Here is a 15,177-nt window from a genome sequence, read left to right as displayed (position 1 = left end):
AATAGGTTGACTTTAAAGTAAATATGCAAAGATTAAAATAAAATGTAAACTGCAAATAAATGTAACTGAACTGAAAACTTGCATCGAAGAAATTACTGGAAGTACTTACAAATGTAGTTATTTGGTTTAACTTGAAATACTTGTAATGAAATCACTTGCAAATGAAAGCTTATAAGCTATAACTAAAATACATATTCTGGAATGAGATGGGTTTCAGAAATGTAAGTTGGAAATGATACAAGTTTACGATAGAAAGCTTTTGCTCTACCATTGGCTTTGACATCTTCAAGGCTTAACTTTCTAATTATAATATTGGAGGTGCTCTTAAATGCGGTGAGAATGGAGACTCTTCTTTTTCCAACAATGGATGTCCTTTTGTCTGGCAGTGAAGTGTCTATGACAATGGAATATTATGGGATGTCCTGCATGCATGTTGTGATGTCTTAGCTTTTGTAATTTTTCTTGATGGAACATACTATTGTTGATTGCATTGGTGGAAAGAGGCATCATATGATTCATATTGTATAGTGAAATGATACACCATATTGCATAGCGGAACGTACATAATGGGATGTACTTTTTACAGAATGCATTATTGTTTGTATCGGTAGAATGATGTATCATTATTGTCTTATTTAAGATTTCTGTTAATGATATTTTCAATTTTTACATAGAGATTGGTGAGATTTTATATATATATATATATACATATTCAAAAACAATGAAAATCCTAACAAAAATAAAAGTAAACAAAAGAACAAAATATCGAAATACGGCTCTCTTCAAAAAGGATTTCGGAGTTTTTCCCATAGATTTTGATTTTGACAAGAGTACAAATCCTAAAGGAGGAGAGAAAGCAGAGTTTTGAGGGTTTTTATTTTTAAGTTTTTTTTAAAATATATAAAATATTAAAAATTATATATAATTAATTCATTACTGTTCGGTCCGGTCTGGTCCAAGGACCGAAGACCGAATTGTTTTTTTTCTTAAATTTAGCACTGCTATTCTTTTTCAATAATAAGCAAGTATTGAGCTCCAAAAAAACAGAGTAAATGGCTATCGCATATGTGATATGGGGCGTGATCACTGCTATCTCAGCCTTGATTATCAAACTATCTCTCCACATAATCACTGGCAGACGGAACAGAAAGAGAGCCGTGGGGTTCTTCCACCCTTACACCAACGATGGCGGCGGCGGAGAGCGAGTGCTTTGGTGCGCCGTCAAAGCCATCCAAGAAGAGACTGCGGACCTTCACATTGACTGCGTCGTCTACACCGGCGACCACGACGCCTCGCCTCACAGCTTGGCGGCTCGCGCTCTCGATCGATTCGGAGTCAACCTAATTCATCCTCCTAAGGTCCCCTCTCTCTCTCTCTCTGTGATCTGGAATTTACTGAGATCAGCTGATTGGATTTGGGATTTTGTTTAAGTGCGAGTTTGATAATTTGTACACTCTTAGTTTAGACTAATTCATGAAAAGTTTCGGAATTAAACAAATTTCATGATTCCTATAGTTTTGTAGTAGTGAGAGTCTAGAAAATACGGACACTTCATTTAGGATGTCGTACCGTGTTGTATAGGTCGTTTTATGTTATAATTTTTCAAAAATTGCTTATGTCACTGTGTCCGTGCATCCTGGGTGAGAGTTATATGTTTATTTTTTGAGAGGCAATCTTATTTTTTTGTTTGTGTGTATTGGTAAGTTACATATGTGTCTGGCATTCCAGTGTGTATTGAACTCATGAGCTAAGAAGCATGGATATGAACACTGTCGAGACAAAAATTCTTGAATAATTAAGACACCTACCTAAAATGGCGATACAACAACTATCAAAATCTTTATAAACATTAAACATAGGTAAAAATCAAGTGTGCCCTGGCATGTCTGTGTCTAGGCCTTGACGGAAATGCCATTTGAGCCAAAGCTTATTGGTGAGATGTTAGTCTGCAATAATCTGCCCCGAACCTTTGGAACATTCAATTGCCTTGCGTAGCACTATATCTCCAATTTTGTTGATTATATCACTAATGTTGTAGGGAATGTGCGGGATTGTGTACTTTAGTAGCAGTGATTTATCTTACTGATTATGGTGGGTGTTTGATTCTTTCTTCATTTGATGTTAGTTGCTGTTACAATTCATGTTGTTGTGAATATTAGTCAATCTTTGAGTTTTGAAATTTGAATTTTTTGTTGCATTGTTACCATTGTTATATTATCTTAGTTTTTGATATCTTATTTGTTCAGGTGGTGCATCTATGTAAAAGGAAGTGGGTTGAAGAAACCACTTACCCTCACTTCACTATGATTGGTCAAAGTCTGGGTTCAGTCTATCTCTCATGGGAAGCTTTGTGCAAGTTTACTCCATTATATTATTTTGACACTAGTGGATATGCTTTTACGTATCCACTTGCACGGATGTTTGGATGCAAAGTTATATGTTATACCCATTACCCTACTATCAGTTTAGACATGATATCTCGTGTTCGTGAACGAAACTCAATGTATAACAATGATGCCTTGATTGCACAAAGGTTTGTTTCTTAAATCTTTAGATCACTCATTTTGTATCCATGCTTTGTGATGGTTACCCTGAAGGGTTTGTTAATAATTTAATAAGTTTAGATTGAACTTAAAGCTGTTAGCATAAACAAAAGGAGGGGGGAGCATGGAAGGGAAGTTATTGCTCCTCATGTCCCTGCAGTGTGTTAGATAATATCCATATGATTCTGGAATTAACATTGATTGATAATTTGATGAGTGTGGATTTATCTAAGTCATGAACTTGGTAGTGATTTTAAAGCATTTTCATCATGAGCAAATCAAACATTTGTGTTGGGTACTTCCCTTGCAAAACCAAATGCACCCACCACCAAAAAAAAAAAAAAAAAGGAAGAAAAATTCCGCAGGCAGCTTTTCCCTTCTTCCTCTTACCATATACTGGCAAGTATATGGTCACATGCCCATACAGATTATGAATATTTAACTTAGGTGTGTGAGCAACCTAATAGTCTTATGAGGTCCTGTATCTGACATTTCTTTTCTGAGCTGTCACTGATGGCTTGAGTTGAGATCTTCTACATTACATAAAGCTCCTGCATGCATTTGTAATAGATCTAGAAAATTTCATATTACCTGTTCTCTTCTTATGTTATAGTGTAAAATTTTCTTATGTTTCACAGTATTTGGCTATCCCGGTGCAAAATCCTCTATTACACAATTATTAGCTGGATGTATGGATTTGTAGGCTCTTGTGCACACCTTGCTATGGTCAACTCTTCATGGACTCAGTCTCATATTGAAAAGCTTTGGAGAATTCCTTACCGAACTAAGCGAGTGTATCCTCCTTGTGATACTTCAGGACTGCAGGTTTGTAATTTCATCTTTCTTTAATCTAAGGATTTTGTATGTATTGCGGAGTTGAAGGCCTTCGTGTATGTGTGCCTTTTTTCCCCCCCCCCTGTCAGTCCAAAATTCTCCTTCCATTTTTCTTTATACAACATTGTTATTGATCTTAGCATTCAATTTGTGTTCCTGAATATAAGTCATCATTTATTGTTGTTAATTTTTATTAAACAAGTTATCATTTATGTTCTCTTTGCAACAAGAAAATATCTACTGGTGCTAGTTTAGTAGGATTAGCCACATTTTGCTCTCTTTTTTCTTTCCTAAAAAAAAAATAAATAAAAAAAAAAATCAAATGCAATGTTTATAGGTTTATTTTGGTAGCATATTTTCTCTATTCCGACAATAATACTTGAAATTAATAATAATCCTCTCTTTTGTTAAAATTCCTATGCAAACACCTGTGGGTTCTAACAAGTTGCTGTCCAAACAGGTTCTTCCTTTGGAAAGACCTTCTAAAACTCCAATAATTATATCCGTAGCTCAATTTCGTCCAGAGAAGGTGGGGCATACTTGTATTTTCCTTATGAGCACAAGGTATCATAAATGTGATGGCTCATTTTTAGGGCCTTTTGAAGTTATGGCAAGTGCTTCATAACTTGATTCTTTGATCTCAGGCACACACTCTCCAACTTGAAGCCTTTTCAGTTGCTCTTAAAAAGTTAGACGCAGACTTGCCTAGACCTAAACTTCAATTTGTGGGTAGTTGTCGAAACAATTCAGATGAGGAAAGACTGCAAAATTTGAAAAATAAAGCTATTGAACTAAAGGTGGATGGAGATGTGGAATTCTATAAGAATCTGATGTACAGGTTTGTGCCTGTCAAATATATTCTGGATCCTTTATACATCCATATTATGTTATGTGGAATTAATGGATGAATATGTGCATTAACTTCTCCGACCCATGAGTATACATTTTATATAAAGAAATTGATTATACTCAGTCCAAAAAGAATTTTGCCAATTTGATGGACTTCTCCCACCTAGGGTTGTTACATGTATCACATACTGATTTCAGATTCATATAGTACAAGACATGTGGTAAACATGCAGGGGATTTGAAGATAAACTTTGTTTTCCCTCATTCAGCAGCAGCTAATTAGATTATTACTACACATCATGTACTTGCTTCTTAGACTCTTAGTGTTGGAAAGTCAAATGTTCGAAGTTAACAGCCACCATGTGTGTCTTGATCTTCTGGGCAAAACCAAATTATGTGGAATGGCAAAATTTCTGACATTGACCATGTCACAGGTTCTAGGACTTTATGATGGTGCATATTTTGGAAAATTATCTTGGGTATATTCAGCATTAAATCAACTTTATGTGGATCAACATTTAATTCAGGAATTAGTTACTGTCCTTTTCCACTGATGTTTCAAATAATCTTGGGCCGTTTGGAGGGAGCCAACTATACGCTTCCATTATAAAATATGATCTGTGGTGATTGACACAAGGGAATTAGTAAAGCCATGTAAACAAAATATCTAATTCATAACTACCATTAAATTTTCCATTAGCCAGCGTATCTTTGAAGTTGTGGATTTCTTTATAATCTTTTTTTATATTTTAAATATAGAGTTTTTCAGAAAACCAATCTTGGTTATCCCCTATTTTGTAGTTTTTTTTTGGCTGTCTTATCTTGGGAATATTCCTCACAATCTGCAGGGACTTGGTGAGACTTTTGGGTGGTGCTGTTGCAGGAATCCACTCAATGACAGATGAACATTTCGGCATAAGTGTTGTTGAGTTTATGGCTGCAGGCGCAATTCCAATTGGTTGGCATCTTTTATGATCTCCCATTTAAAACAAGATACCTTTCCGCTACTGTATATGTTGCTCATACTTTTCATTCTCTCTTCAGCTCATAATTCTGCTGGCCCAAAGATGGACATTGTCTTAGAAGAAGATGGACAGCAAACAGGATTTCTTGCCTGCAGTGTGGAAGAATATGCAGATGCCATCCTGAAAATTATGAGGATGTCTGAATCTGAGAGGCTCGAGATGGCTTCAGCTGCAAGGAGCCGAGCAGGCAGATTTTCTGAGCAAAGATTTTATCAAGATTTCAAAGCTGCAATCCAGCCAATTCTAAACCGTGGTTCCTAATAATGGACAAATAACAAATACAACGTGCTCTTAACTTAGAGAGTGTAACATATTGGACCCTTTAAATTTTTGGCCTTTTAGTTGTAATCCAGATGAAGTATTGTTGTCTAAATGATTCACAATAATTTTTTTTGATGACATAAGAGACCTTCACTTAGATTAGTTGCATGTCGCAGATCATACTGTACAACAATCCTCACTGTTAATCAAACTCCTATTGGCAACTAACTCCATCCGTCAAAACCAGTTATTGAATAATCCTGGGACTTTTCACCCCTAACGGGCTAAGCAATTTACACTCATGCCCAAGAGGTGATTCACGATAATTTTAATCTCCAATATACCTCATAAAAATCTTAAATATAATTAATTCTCATATGGCATGATGGGTTGTAAATTCTAACTAACTCAATTGACAAAATCTTTATTAAGATGTCTAAGATTGAATATCAACTATGCTAAAAAATAAATTTATTGGTGTATTGTTTTGTGAATAAAGAGTAATTATCATAGAACGGACATTATAAGCTTAAATCTTATGTTATAGGAAATAAAGGTGTATCCATTGTCCAATAATTTTTTTTAGAACTCTTTATGTGGCAATTAGCAATTAGGTTTTTGAGTTCATCCAAATAATTAACTAGTTGTATGCTTGTGGTACGAATTGATTAAAAATTCTATATATTAGAAGAGTAAATTTTAAAAATATTATGGAAATTTTAATAGTGCCATAGATTAAATTATAGAAATACAAATATATATTGGGCTACTTAACTTAACATAAGCATATAACTCCTAACTAATAGACTTTGACCTTAAGTGAACTATCCTAAATAATGAGAAGTTAGTCATTTGTTATAAAGAGAAAATAGTCACTTGGCCCAACCACAACTATTAAGTCCAACTTTTATTAAATAATATGTGATATGATTAAATAATATGTTATATGGTTATATAATGCAATGTATAGATTTCACCACTAAATTTTTTTTTTCTCATATTATTTTCTATAAATTTCTTATATTCTCTCTTGAAAAAGTAGTTATACTCTCTCACTTGATTTTTTATCCTTTCTTGCAACTCTACTTTATATTAATTAATCATTGTGATTTTTAAGACTCTATTTTTGTGTTCATACTTGTTGGTATTATATATTTTTTAGTTCCCCATTACAAGTAGTATCTCTCTCTCTCTCTCTCTCTCATAGTTTTAGTTTGATTTTTGTTTGAGCTAATACTTGATTATTTGGGAAATAAGAATTTGAGTTTATATCAAAACATAATTTTGGTTATGCTAATTACAAATAGGCATTCGGTCCATTTCGGTTTATTTTGGTTCACTTCATCTATTCGGTTTGGTTCGGTCTACTCCAATCCACTTCAATTCAATTAGGTCCATTTGGTCTACTTCGATCAATTCAATCCTATTCGACTTACTTCGGTCCTTTTCGGTTCACTTTGGTCCATTCCATCCAATTTGGTTCATTACAGTCTATTTTGGTTCATTCGACCTAATTCGGTCCACTTAGGTCTATTTGGTCTACTTCGATCTATTTGGTCCATTTGCTCTATTTTAGATCACTCCTCTCTCTCAAAAAAAAAAAAAAAAATCACTCCGGTCCAATTTGGTGTACCTACTTAAGAATGGGAAAATACAAGTTTAGATTGAGAGCACTATAAATTATTTAAGTAATATCAATTGTAATTATATGATAAGTTTTGGTTATCATAATAATCTCCTTAAAAGAATAAGAGTTTAAATTATAACTTTGAAATTTAAAAATTTTAATTGTACCAAAAAAAAAAACTAGGAAAATATAATGTATAATAACAAGAGTTAGAAGAATATAAACCATTTTAAAAAAGAATAACACAAATAAAAAACATCAAAAATGATAAAATTATATTTTGTAAAAATAGAGGGATAGAAATTACTTTTTGAAATTGTTTAATTTTGAGGGAGAACAAATTATGTACAATAAAATTTAGAAAATAAATTATATATATTAAGTATAAAGTTTGTCATAAGTTTTGAATATCATAATAATCTCTTTTAAGAGAATGAATAATTTGAATAATTTATTTATATAAAAATTATATATCTTTTTGCTTGAAAGTATAATTAACCTCATGCAATATTCATTTAAAAGTAATGACTTAAAAACAAATGAGTAATTGACCTAAAAATTAGATTTTTTTATTCATAGTCATGTTTAGGAAGACTTTCACTTAAATTTAGCCACCGAAGTGGACTAAAATGCTATGTTAATGTGGCTCAACAAAAATGTAGCAATAATAAATGCTATGCTTAAAGATTTTAGATATTACGAGTTTGAGATCTATATATTTGTTAATAAATTTAAAGTTAGAATAGGTGCTTTTAACCAAAATATGTATTTTCCCTATATGTAAGTGAACAAAAATGGATCAAAAGTGAACCAAATTGGTCCGAAGTAGATACAAATGGACTGAATTGGACCAAATAGTATGAAGTGGACCGAATGGACAGAATAGGACCGAATGGAAACAAGGTAAACTGAAGTAGACCAATTTGGACCGAAGTGGACTGAAAAAGAACGAATGGACAAATTAAGACAAAAGTGGACGTAATAGACCACATAGGACCGAAGTCGACTAAATAGGACCGAAGTGAACTAAATAGGACTAAAGTGGAAAGAATGGACTGAATAAGACCAATGTACATCAAATAGAACCAGAGTGGACAGCATGAACTGAATGGCCGTAATAGGACTAAAGTGGACCAAAGTGGATATGATGGACTGAATAGGATCAATGTGGACTGATTAGGACTGAAGTGGACTGAATAGAATCAATGTGGACCGAATAGACCGAATAGGACTAAATAGAACCAAAGTGGACCAAATTGAACAGAATGGACCGATTGGACTTTTGAATATTTATCATTTTTATTACATTTTTAGGGCTCATATTTCTAATTTTAATGTTTATTTTGTTTGTATTTTTTAACTCAAAACTAAATAGTTTACCCAAAAAGGATCAATTTAAGGCTCAATTAGTCCAAAATGGACCCAAGGGGACCGAAATTTACTGAGTAGACTAAATTCAACCAAAGTAGATCTAATTAGACAGAATAGAAATTGTTTAATTTTTAGGAAAAAAAATTATCTTCAATAAATTTTAGAGAACAAATTATTTATTGTATTACAATTACAAAATACTTATTTATTCTCACGCATCGCATAGGTCTGCGACTAGTAGACAATAAAAGGAAAATGTATTGCAGCTTTACACTTCATACAAGCAAGAGAACAATTTTTTTTTTCCCTTACAGTAACATCGCAATTCATTGAAGCTTACAAGATATGAAATAATACTTAGTGTGCGTTTGGATACCGCTTATTTTGCTGAAATCTGAAAATTTATTGCTGAAAATACTGTAGCAAAATACTTTTTATTGCTGCAAATTACTATTCACGCATTTTTATCATTTGCTGATCCATGAACATTGCCATGGACCAGCCAAAAAAAACGCAACCTACACAAACGCAAACGCAGCCGCTACACAAATGCACCCTTACTGAAAAGAACACAACTTGGCAAATCATGCAGCACAAACAATGTTTTTCACATTTTCAAATGAATACAATCAATTTAAGCAGCTCCAATGGTCTAAAACACACCAAGGGATGTAGGATATAAAGGAGTGGGCTTATAATGCAAACAATTGGGAATGTAAGTGGAAGTTCTTCTTTTGCAAGGATCCATGGACTTGATGGCTGGCTGGTTTAAGTAGGCATACTTGCTTTTTGTCCACCTGCAAATATCAATTAAGATTGATAATAGAGCATATATTAGTTATCGAGTAAGTTGAAGATTTATGTGATGATAATGAATTTTAAAGCCGCTCACCAAATCAAATCACTAGAGACTGATAGTTAGGGGATTAGCATTTTTGCATGGCTAATTAGTCCATTAGAATTTCTTATCTTTATTCTTTGGAAGCTCAGTTCTTCTTAAAAGAACTTCAGAATGGTTTGTAATTTGCATTTAATTTTTCTCATTGTGATATATATATATATATACACACGCGCTAACCATTCAAAATTTAGAAACTGAACTAACCAGTCCTTTATTCCCACACGAATTTCATTGTTCTTGCTGTCACTGGCTGTGACTGCTGTGTTGTTCTCCATGGTATCTTCATCCTCATCCTTCAAGGAATCCTCAAAGCACTTGTAGTCTTCCTCCTATACACCATACACCTTCAACAAGTTAGCAACTGTAATAAATTAAAATGTTCTATGTTTGTGTGTTATCAGTGTCACTAGTTAACCCAGGCCCAGGGAAGAAAGCCTGATGGCAAACACATCATTTGGGCATGACACCATTGCTTCTAAAAGCCAAACAAATAGTAGAGCACTTGGAATTTTGAAAGTAAGAAACTCAATTCTGCTCTCTCCTGCCCATCCTCCCTGAATATACAATGCAAAATAATATAAAGAAAGACAGTTTGGTCAGTGTTGTTGTTTGCCGATGAATACTATTATGTTGTTGTTGACAACTTGTTTTATCAATGAATTTGCATAAATGAGATGACAAGAATAACATAAAGCCTACTCTTAAAAGGTGTCCCAAATAATTTTTTACACTTTGAGAGATCCGGTTTAACCTGCTAACGATGACTGACGGGAAATGAAAAAAAACAGGATTTTCATCAATTTAAACTTCTCTTCATATGAAATGAATTTAAATTTTTCATGGGTGATTGAGAGTGACATTAGACCTTACATCTCTCTCATCATATCTGTGCCATGTGAAAATATAAGCCCGACACTCTCAAGTCACAAGACTACACTACATGTCAACAACATCTTGACCCAGTGGTACTTCTAGCTCTCATAGGGAAGTTCGAACCAATGCTCGATTGGGAGAGTTTATTAAACTTAAAAAAAAAAAAAATTTAGTTGGACAAAAATACGGAATAGAGTCCAGGTTCGAACCAGTGCTCGATTGGGAGAGTTTATTAAACTTTGAAAAAAAAAAAAAATAGTTGGACAAAAATACAGTTGAACCTAGAAAAAGTTAATCTAAAAAGCTAGTAAAAAGCTCTGCCAAAAGAGGCAGCCATAAAAAAATACATTCTCACACGTTAGATTCTGTCACTTTAGCTTCACAATTGATACTTCTTTTATAAAAATGAGTTAAATTGATAAATATGAGCAGCCAATGATTGCTGTATCAGATATCTAAAATGCATGTCATAAGATCTTACTGAAAGATTTCGGGCCCTAATTCGAGCTGCAGCCTTGATGGCAGCAAGAAGGTGATCTTCTTCCTCAATGCGCTTCTGCCTCCAGAATTTGGCAATCTCTTGATTTGTCACACTTTCTGTAAAACTCTTCTTAACCCAGAACCTTGGAAGTTGTGGCAGAGGTGGAGGAGGTGGTGGAACCACCTGTTTTGTCTTTGCACCACCAATTTTAGTTTCCTCTAATTGCTTCATCTTGACAAACCTTTTCTTTGGTATACGCTCACTAATTGAGTAAACTTTTCTTTGGTATATGCACACTAATTTTCTCTGTTTTAATAGTGTTGAGATCACAGAATGATGGGACAAATTTCAAAGCCTGAAAATTGACTTGCATGACCAACCCCGAGAGCTACTAATCCAACCTACCCTTCAAATATGATTGATAGATTGGTTTTCCATACAAAATCAATTGTTATATCCTCTAGTGTATAATTAATACTAAGGTCCTTAACTAAAAAAAAAAAAAAAATTAATACTAAGGTCAACGAGACTATATATCAGTTAGCTGCATGTGAACAGCAAAAGACAAAGAAACATTGACTGGTAGTTGCAACATGGAAATTCTAAGAACTGACAAGTGAGCATATGAATAAATCCAGAATTTCAGTTGCAAGAACTCCCAACTAAAAAAATTGGCGGAGAATTAGTTTTTTAAGAAATTGATGGTTGCCAAGCATTATCCAAACTTGCTTTCTCTTCAGTCAATTATATTTTAAAAGATTGAACCTGAGACCATACATGGATGAAATAGGGCGTCCAATTAAAACTTCCAAGTCCATATTCAACAAAAAACATATAACCAGATATGCAACAATTTATAGAACTTCTCTCTCTCTCTCTCTCTCTCTCTCTTAATTGCAAAAGTGAGACTACCAAAAGTATGCAATCGTCTTTTACTCTCATTCTTTATAAAAGCAAAAGTGTATTTCTAAGAACAATAATAAAAATATAAAAAGAATTTAACAATCTCAATTTCTTATAACAATTTAATGATAAAAAGAAGAAGAAGATAATTTCATATCTTTTTGCACCATAACAAAGCTAGGAACTTAGTCTTTTTATACAGTTGTAGATATGATAGTTTTTTTTTTTTTTTTTGCTTGAAAGTTGTAGTCTTTTAAATATAATAGATATTTCACTAATTTCGTATAGTTATTAGATATTACTATGTTAGATCTGGGGTTTATCACCTTCCAATTATTTTGAAAAATGATCTCAACTGGGGTGGGGTTCCTCAGTTAGATCACTGGATGGTGTATGCCATTATGACCGAAAATACAACTACCATCAGCATCACTACCACAATACATTGATTTCAATTACAAAAATGTTTATCGGGGAGGAGTAACATCATAAAAAAGCAACTGTATTTTATATTGAATACACTGATTTTAAAGAAATTATACTTCCCCTCATTAAGCAAGAGATGTCTCATGAATTATACAAGTAGCTGAACCGGGTAGAAGTATTGCATTTGCAGTTCTTGGCCCCTCATCACTGTATCCTTTCTAATTAATTGGTGAGCACCCAGTAATTGAATTTCTGATATCAACACTCCATACATATGAACATGCATAATGGAGATTTTAAGCAACATAGTAATTCATAAGATCATAAGCCCCTTCTACTCCCAACACCCCAAGAACAAAGCAATCCGCAGCTAAAGAGATTCCCTAGGATGTTAAATCATGAACTCTTCCCCTCAAATTCTCATAGCTGGGTCAAAAGGTAGGAGAAAGAAGGAATTTAGCAGCCTCTCCTAGCCGATGGCTTTCCTGACAATTTGATAGCACAAAGTCCTGTAACAGTTCAAAACTATATTGCATCTGTGAAAGATAACTACGAGTGACTATGATCTTCTTATATTCAAGAGTAAACTTCCTCATAAGGTGCCTGTTATTGCTGTCAGAGATTCCTCATATCTGCATCCATCTTTAATACTATAGATCTTCTAATCAGAAGATATACTCATATACGTATACATCAAGGCTGAAACTTCCAACTTCCAGAATAGAAATGCTAGATATTACCATCCATTGACTATACTATGTCTTGCATATTTTCCATCATCAACGAAGAACTGCTTATGGACTATGAAAATTACTCATTGTCTAAAATTATAACTCCCCATCATACTGTGCAGAGTCCTGATCTGCAATGTCTCCTGCAGAGTCCACAAATTTCCAGTCATCCAACTTCCAAGCAGTTCCAATATCAATCTTTGTCTACACTGCATGAGCAAAAAAGAATGCTTCATCTTTCTTAATAATTACTCTTGTAATCAATCCTTCTACTCCTTTTTAATACCAATCCTTCCTATCCACTCCATTATTCCAAGAAACATGTTGAAGACAGATTCAGCAGCTCAATCTTCTAAGACAATACCAGAAACCATTTATCACTCTTACAATCTACCACTTTGACTTAACTGGTTTGCAATAGATCACTTTACCCATGTTCCTAGTTCGGCCCCCATCTCTACAAATAGACCAGTTTGATATGATAGGAGTTTAAGCCACTGTGCTATTCAACTTTTCATGCTAGAGATCATCCAAAACTAGTTTTATCACAAAGAAAGAACTATCTTTGATTGCCTGACACACACACACACACACATATATATATATATATATAGTTGAAGGGGTAATAGTATAAAACAAAAAAGAGATCTTTAAGTAACATTCTACTAGCTTGTGGAGGAAAGCAAATCACACATGAAGGGACAAGATGTATTAGTACATTCTAAAACATCACACCACACCTATGATGTATTAGTATTTTCAATATATTTCCATGGTTGTTTAGTAGGAAATTTTAAAGGGTGGAAGAAGTTTAAGGCAAGGGGGTCCTATATCCCATACCTCTTTGTCCTAGCCATGGAAGTGTTCTCAAGGTTACTGCAGAAAGGCATAGGCAGCTGGTGCCAATTTTAAGTTTTGCTATAAATGTGGTGCTCTTAAGCTCTCCCATCTCTGATTGGCTGATGATTAATGGTTTTCTTGAAGGCTGACATTCACTCTGTAGAAGTGGTGCAGAAAGCTTTAGAAAACTGTAGTATAATTTCTGGATTAAGAGCCAACTCTACCAACAGTGAGGTGTTTATCACAGCTAATTCTCCGAATCTTAAGCAGGAGATTCTTAACATGCTCCAATTGAAAGAAGGTAATTTTCCTATCAGATATCTTGGACTGCCCTTCATATCCAAAAATCTTACTAAAAAAGACTATGGTCCTCTCATAAATCAGCCATAGTTAATTCATGGTCTTCCAAGTTTTTGTCCTATGCTAAAAAGTTGCAACTGATTAAGTCAGTTTTATTTAGCCTTCAAGCGTATTGGACCAAAATGTTGATCCTCCCAAAGAAAGTTATTAAGATTGTGGAGCAAAAGCTTAGTAGGTTTTTTTGGAATGTATTAGCCCATTCAGTTTCTAGGGCAAAAATAAGTTGAGATCATGTATGCAAGCCAAGAAATGAGGGTTTAGGGTTGAGGACATTGGAGGAATGGAATAAGGTTGCTATTATTGGGGTCATTTGGAATATATTTGCCTAGGAACGCTCCATTTGGATTGCATGGGTTCACTTGAATCTTCTCAAAAGAAGAAGTCATTGAGTGGTTAAAGTTCCTCAAGACAGCACCTGGTCTTGGAGGAAGATTTTGAATCTAAGAGAAATTACAAGGCCATTCATTAAGTTCATAGTAGGCTCAGGTGAAACTATCTCCCTATGGCATGAGTATTGGCACCCCAATGGCACTTTGTTTCTTCAATATGGCTATCGGGCAGTGTATCATGCAGCAAGTTCATTTGAAGCAAAGGTATCCTGCGGGATGGTGATTGGATTTGGCTCCCTGCTAGATCAGAGGATCTATTGTGCATTCAAAGTAAGTTGAGCTTGGTGGAGACTGAGAGGGAAAACAAACCAATATTGACTGCTGGAAAATCTAGGCGATTCTCATGCATAGGGGCCTGGAAAAGGGTAAGAACTAAATTCCCTGTAGTAAGATGGCGGAAATTGTTATGGTTCTCTAAAACAATTCCCAGACATGCCTTTATAGGCTGGTTCACAACTAAGGATTGAATGATAAGCTGGGGCATTACTATTGATACTCAATGTATTCTTTGTAGGTTGAGGACAGAGAGAAAAGATGGCTGTTCTTTTTTGAAAATAATTTGGAGAACCTTGATGTTATGGTGTCTAATAAAAAATCCTAAAAATCATTGGGAGGATGTGTTGGGGTGAATCTCGGTTGAAGGGTAAAGGCATGAAGTCCCTTTTATGTACACTCTCATTGTGATCTACAGTTTACCACATATGGAAGCAGAGGAATGAACTTCTACGTTAAGAGATGGTATAATTCTAAAGAAGGCACTGCG

General features: G+C 34.2%; 2 protein-coding genes across 2 annotated transcripts; one reads left to right on the top strand and one right to left on the bottom strand.

Annotated features, from left to right (window-relative positions):
* The first annotated feature begins 1,026 nt into the window (after window positions 1-1,026).
* LOC126690517 (GDP-Man:Man(3)GlcNAc(2)-PP-Dol alpha-1,2-mannosyltransferase) lies at window positions 1,027-5,674 on the top strand. The gene is made up of 7 exons (XM_050385705.1): window positions 1,027-1,358; window positions 2,247-2,533; window positions 3,182-3,368; window positions 3,838-3,906; window positions 4,022-4,215; window positions 5,075-5,184; window positions 5,271-5,674. The coding sequence occupies exons 1-7, from the start codon at window positions 1,053-1,055 to the stop codon at window positions 5,510-5,512; spliced, it is 1,395 nt and encodes a 464-aa protein (XP_050241662.1). The 5' UTR covers window positions 1,027-1,052; the 3' UTR covers window positions 5,513-5,674.
* A 3,423-nt stretch (window positions 5,675-9,097) lies between these two features.
* Window positions 9,098-11,093, bottom strand: LOC126690515 (uncharacterized). The gene is made up of 3 exons (XM_050385704.1): window positions 10,766-11,093; window positions 9,616-9,740; window positions 9,098-9,307 (listed from the first exon to the last, which is right to left on the bottom strand). Exons 1-3 carry the CDS (start codon window positions 10,994-10,996, stop codon window positions 9,163-9,165), a joined length of 501 nt encoding a protein of 166 aa, XP_050241661.1. The 5' UTR covers window positions 10,997-11,093; the 3' UTR covers window positions 9,098-9,162.
* Window positions 11,094-15,177: the final 4,084 nt, after the last annotated feature.

The sequence above is a fragment of the Quercus robur genome, chromosome 6 (assembly GCF_932294415.1).
Source record: "Quercus robur chromosome 6, dhQueRobu3.1, whole genome shotgun sequence".
NCBI classification, from domain to species: Eukaryota; Viridiplantae; Streptophyta; class Magnoliopsida; order Fagales; family Fagaceae; genus Quercus; species Quercus robur.
This window is presented reverse-complemented; position numbering and strand designations above follow the sequence as displayed.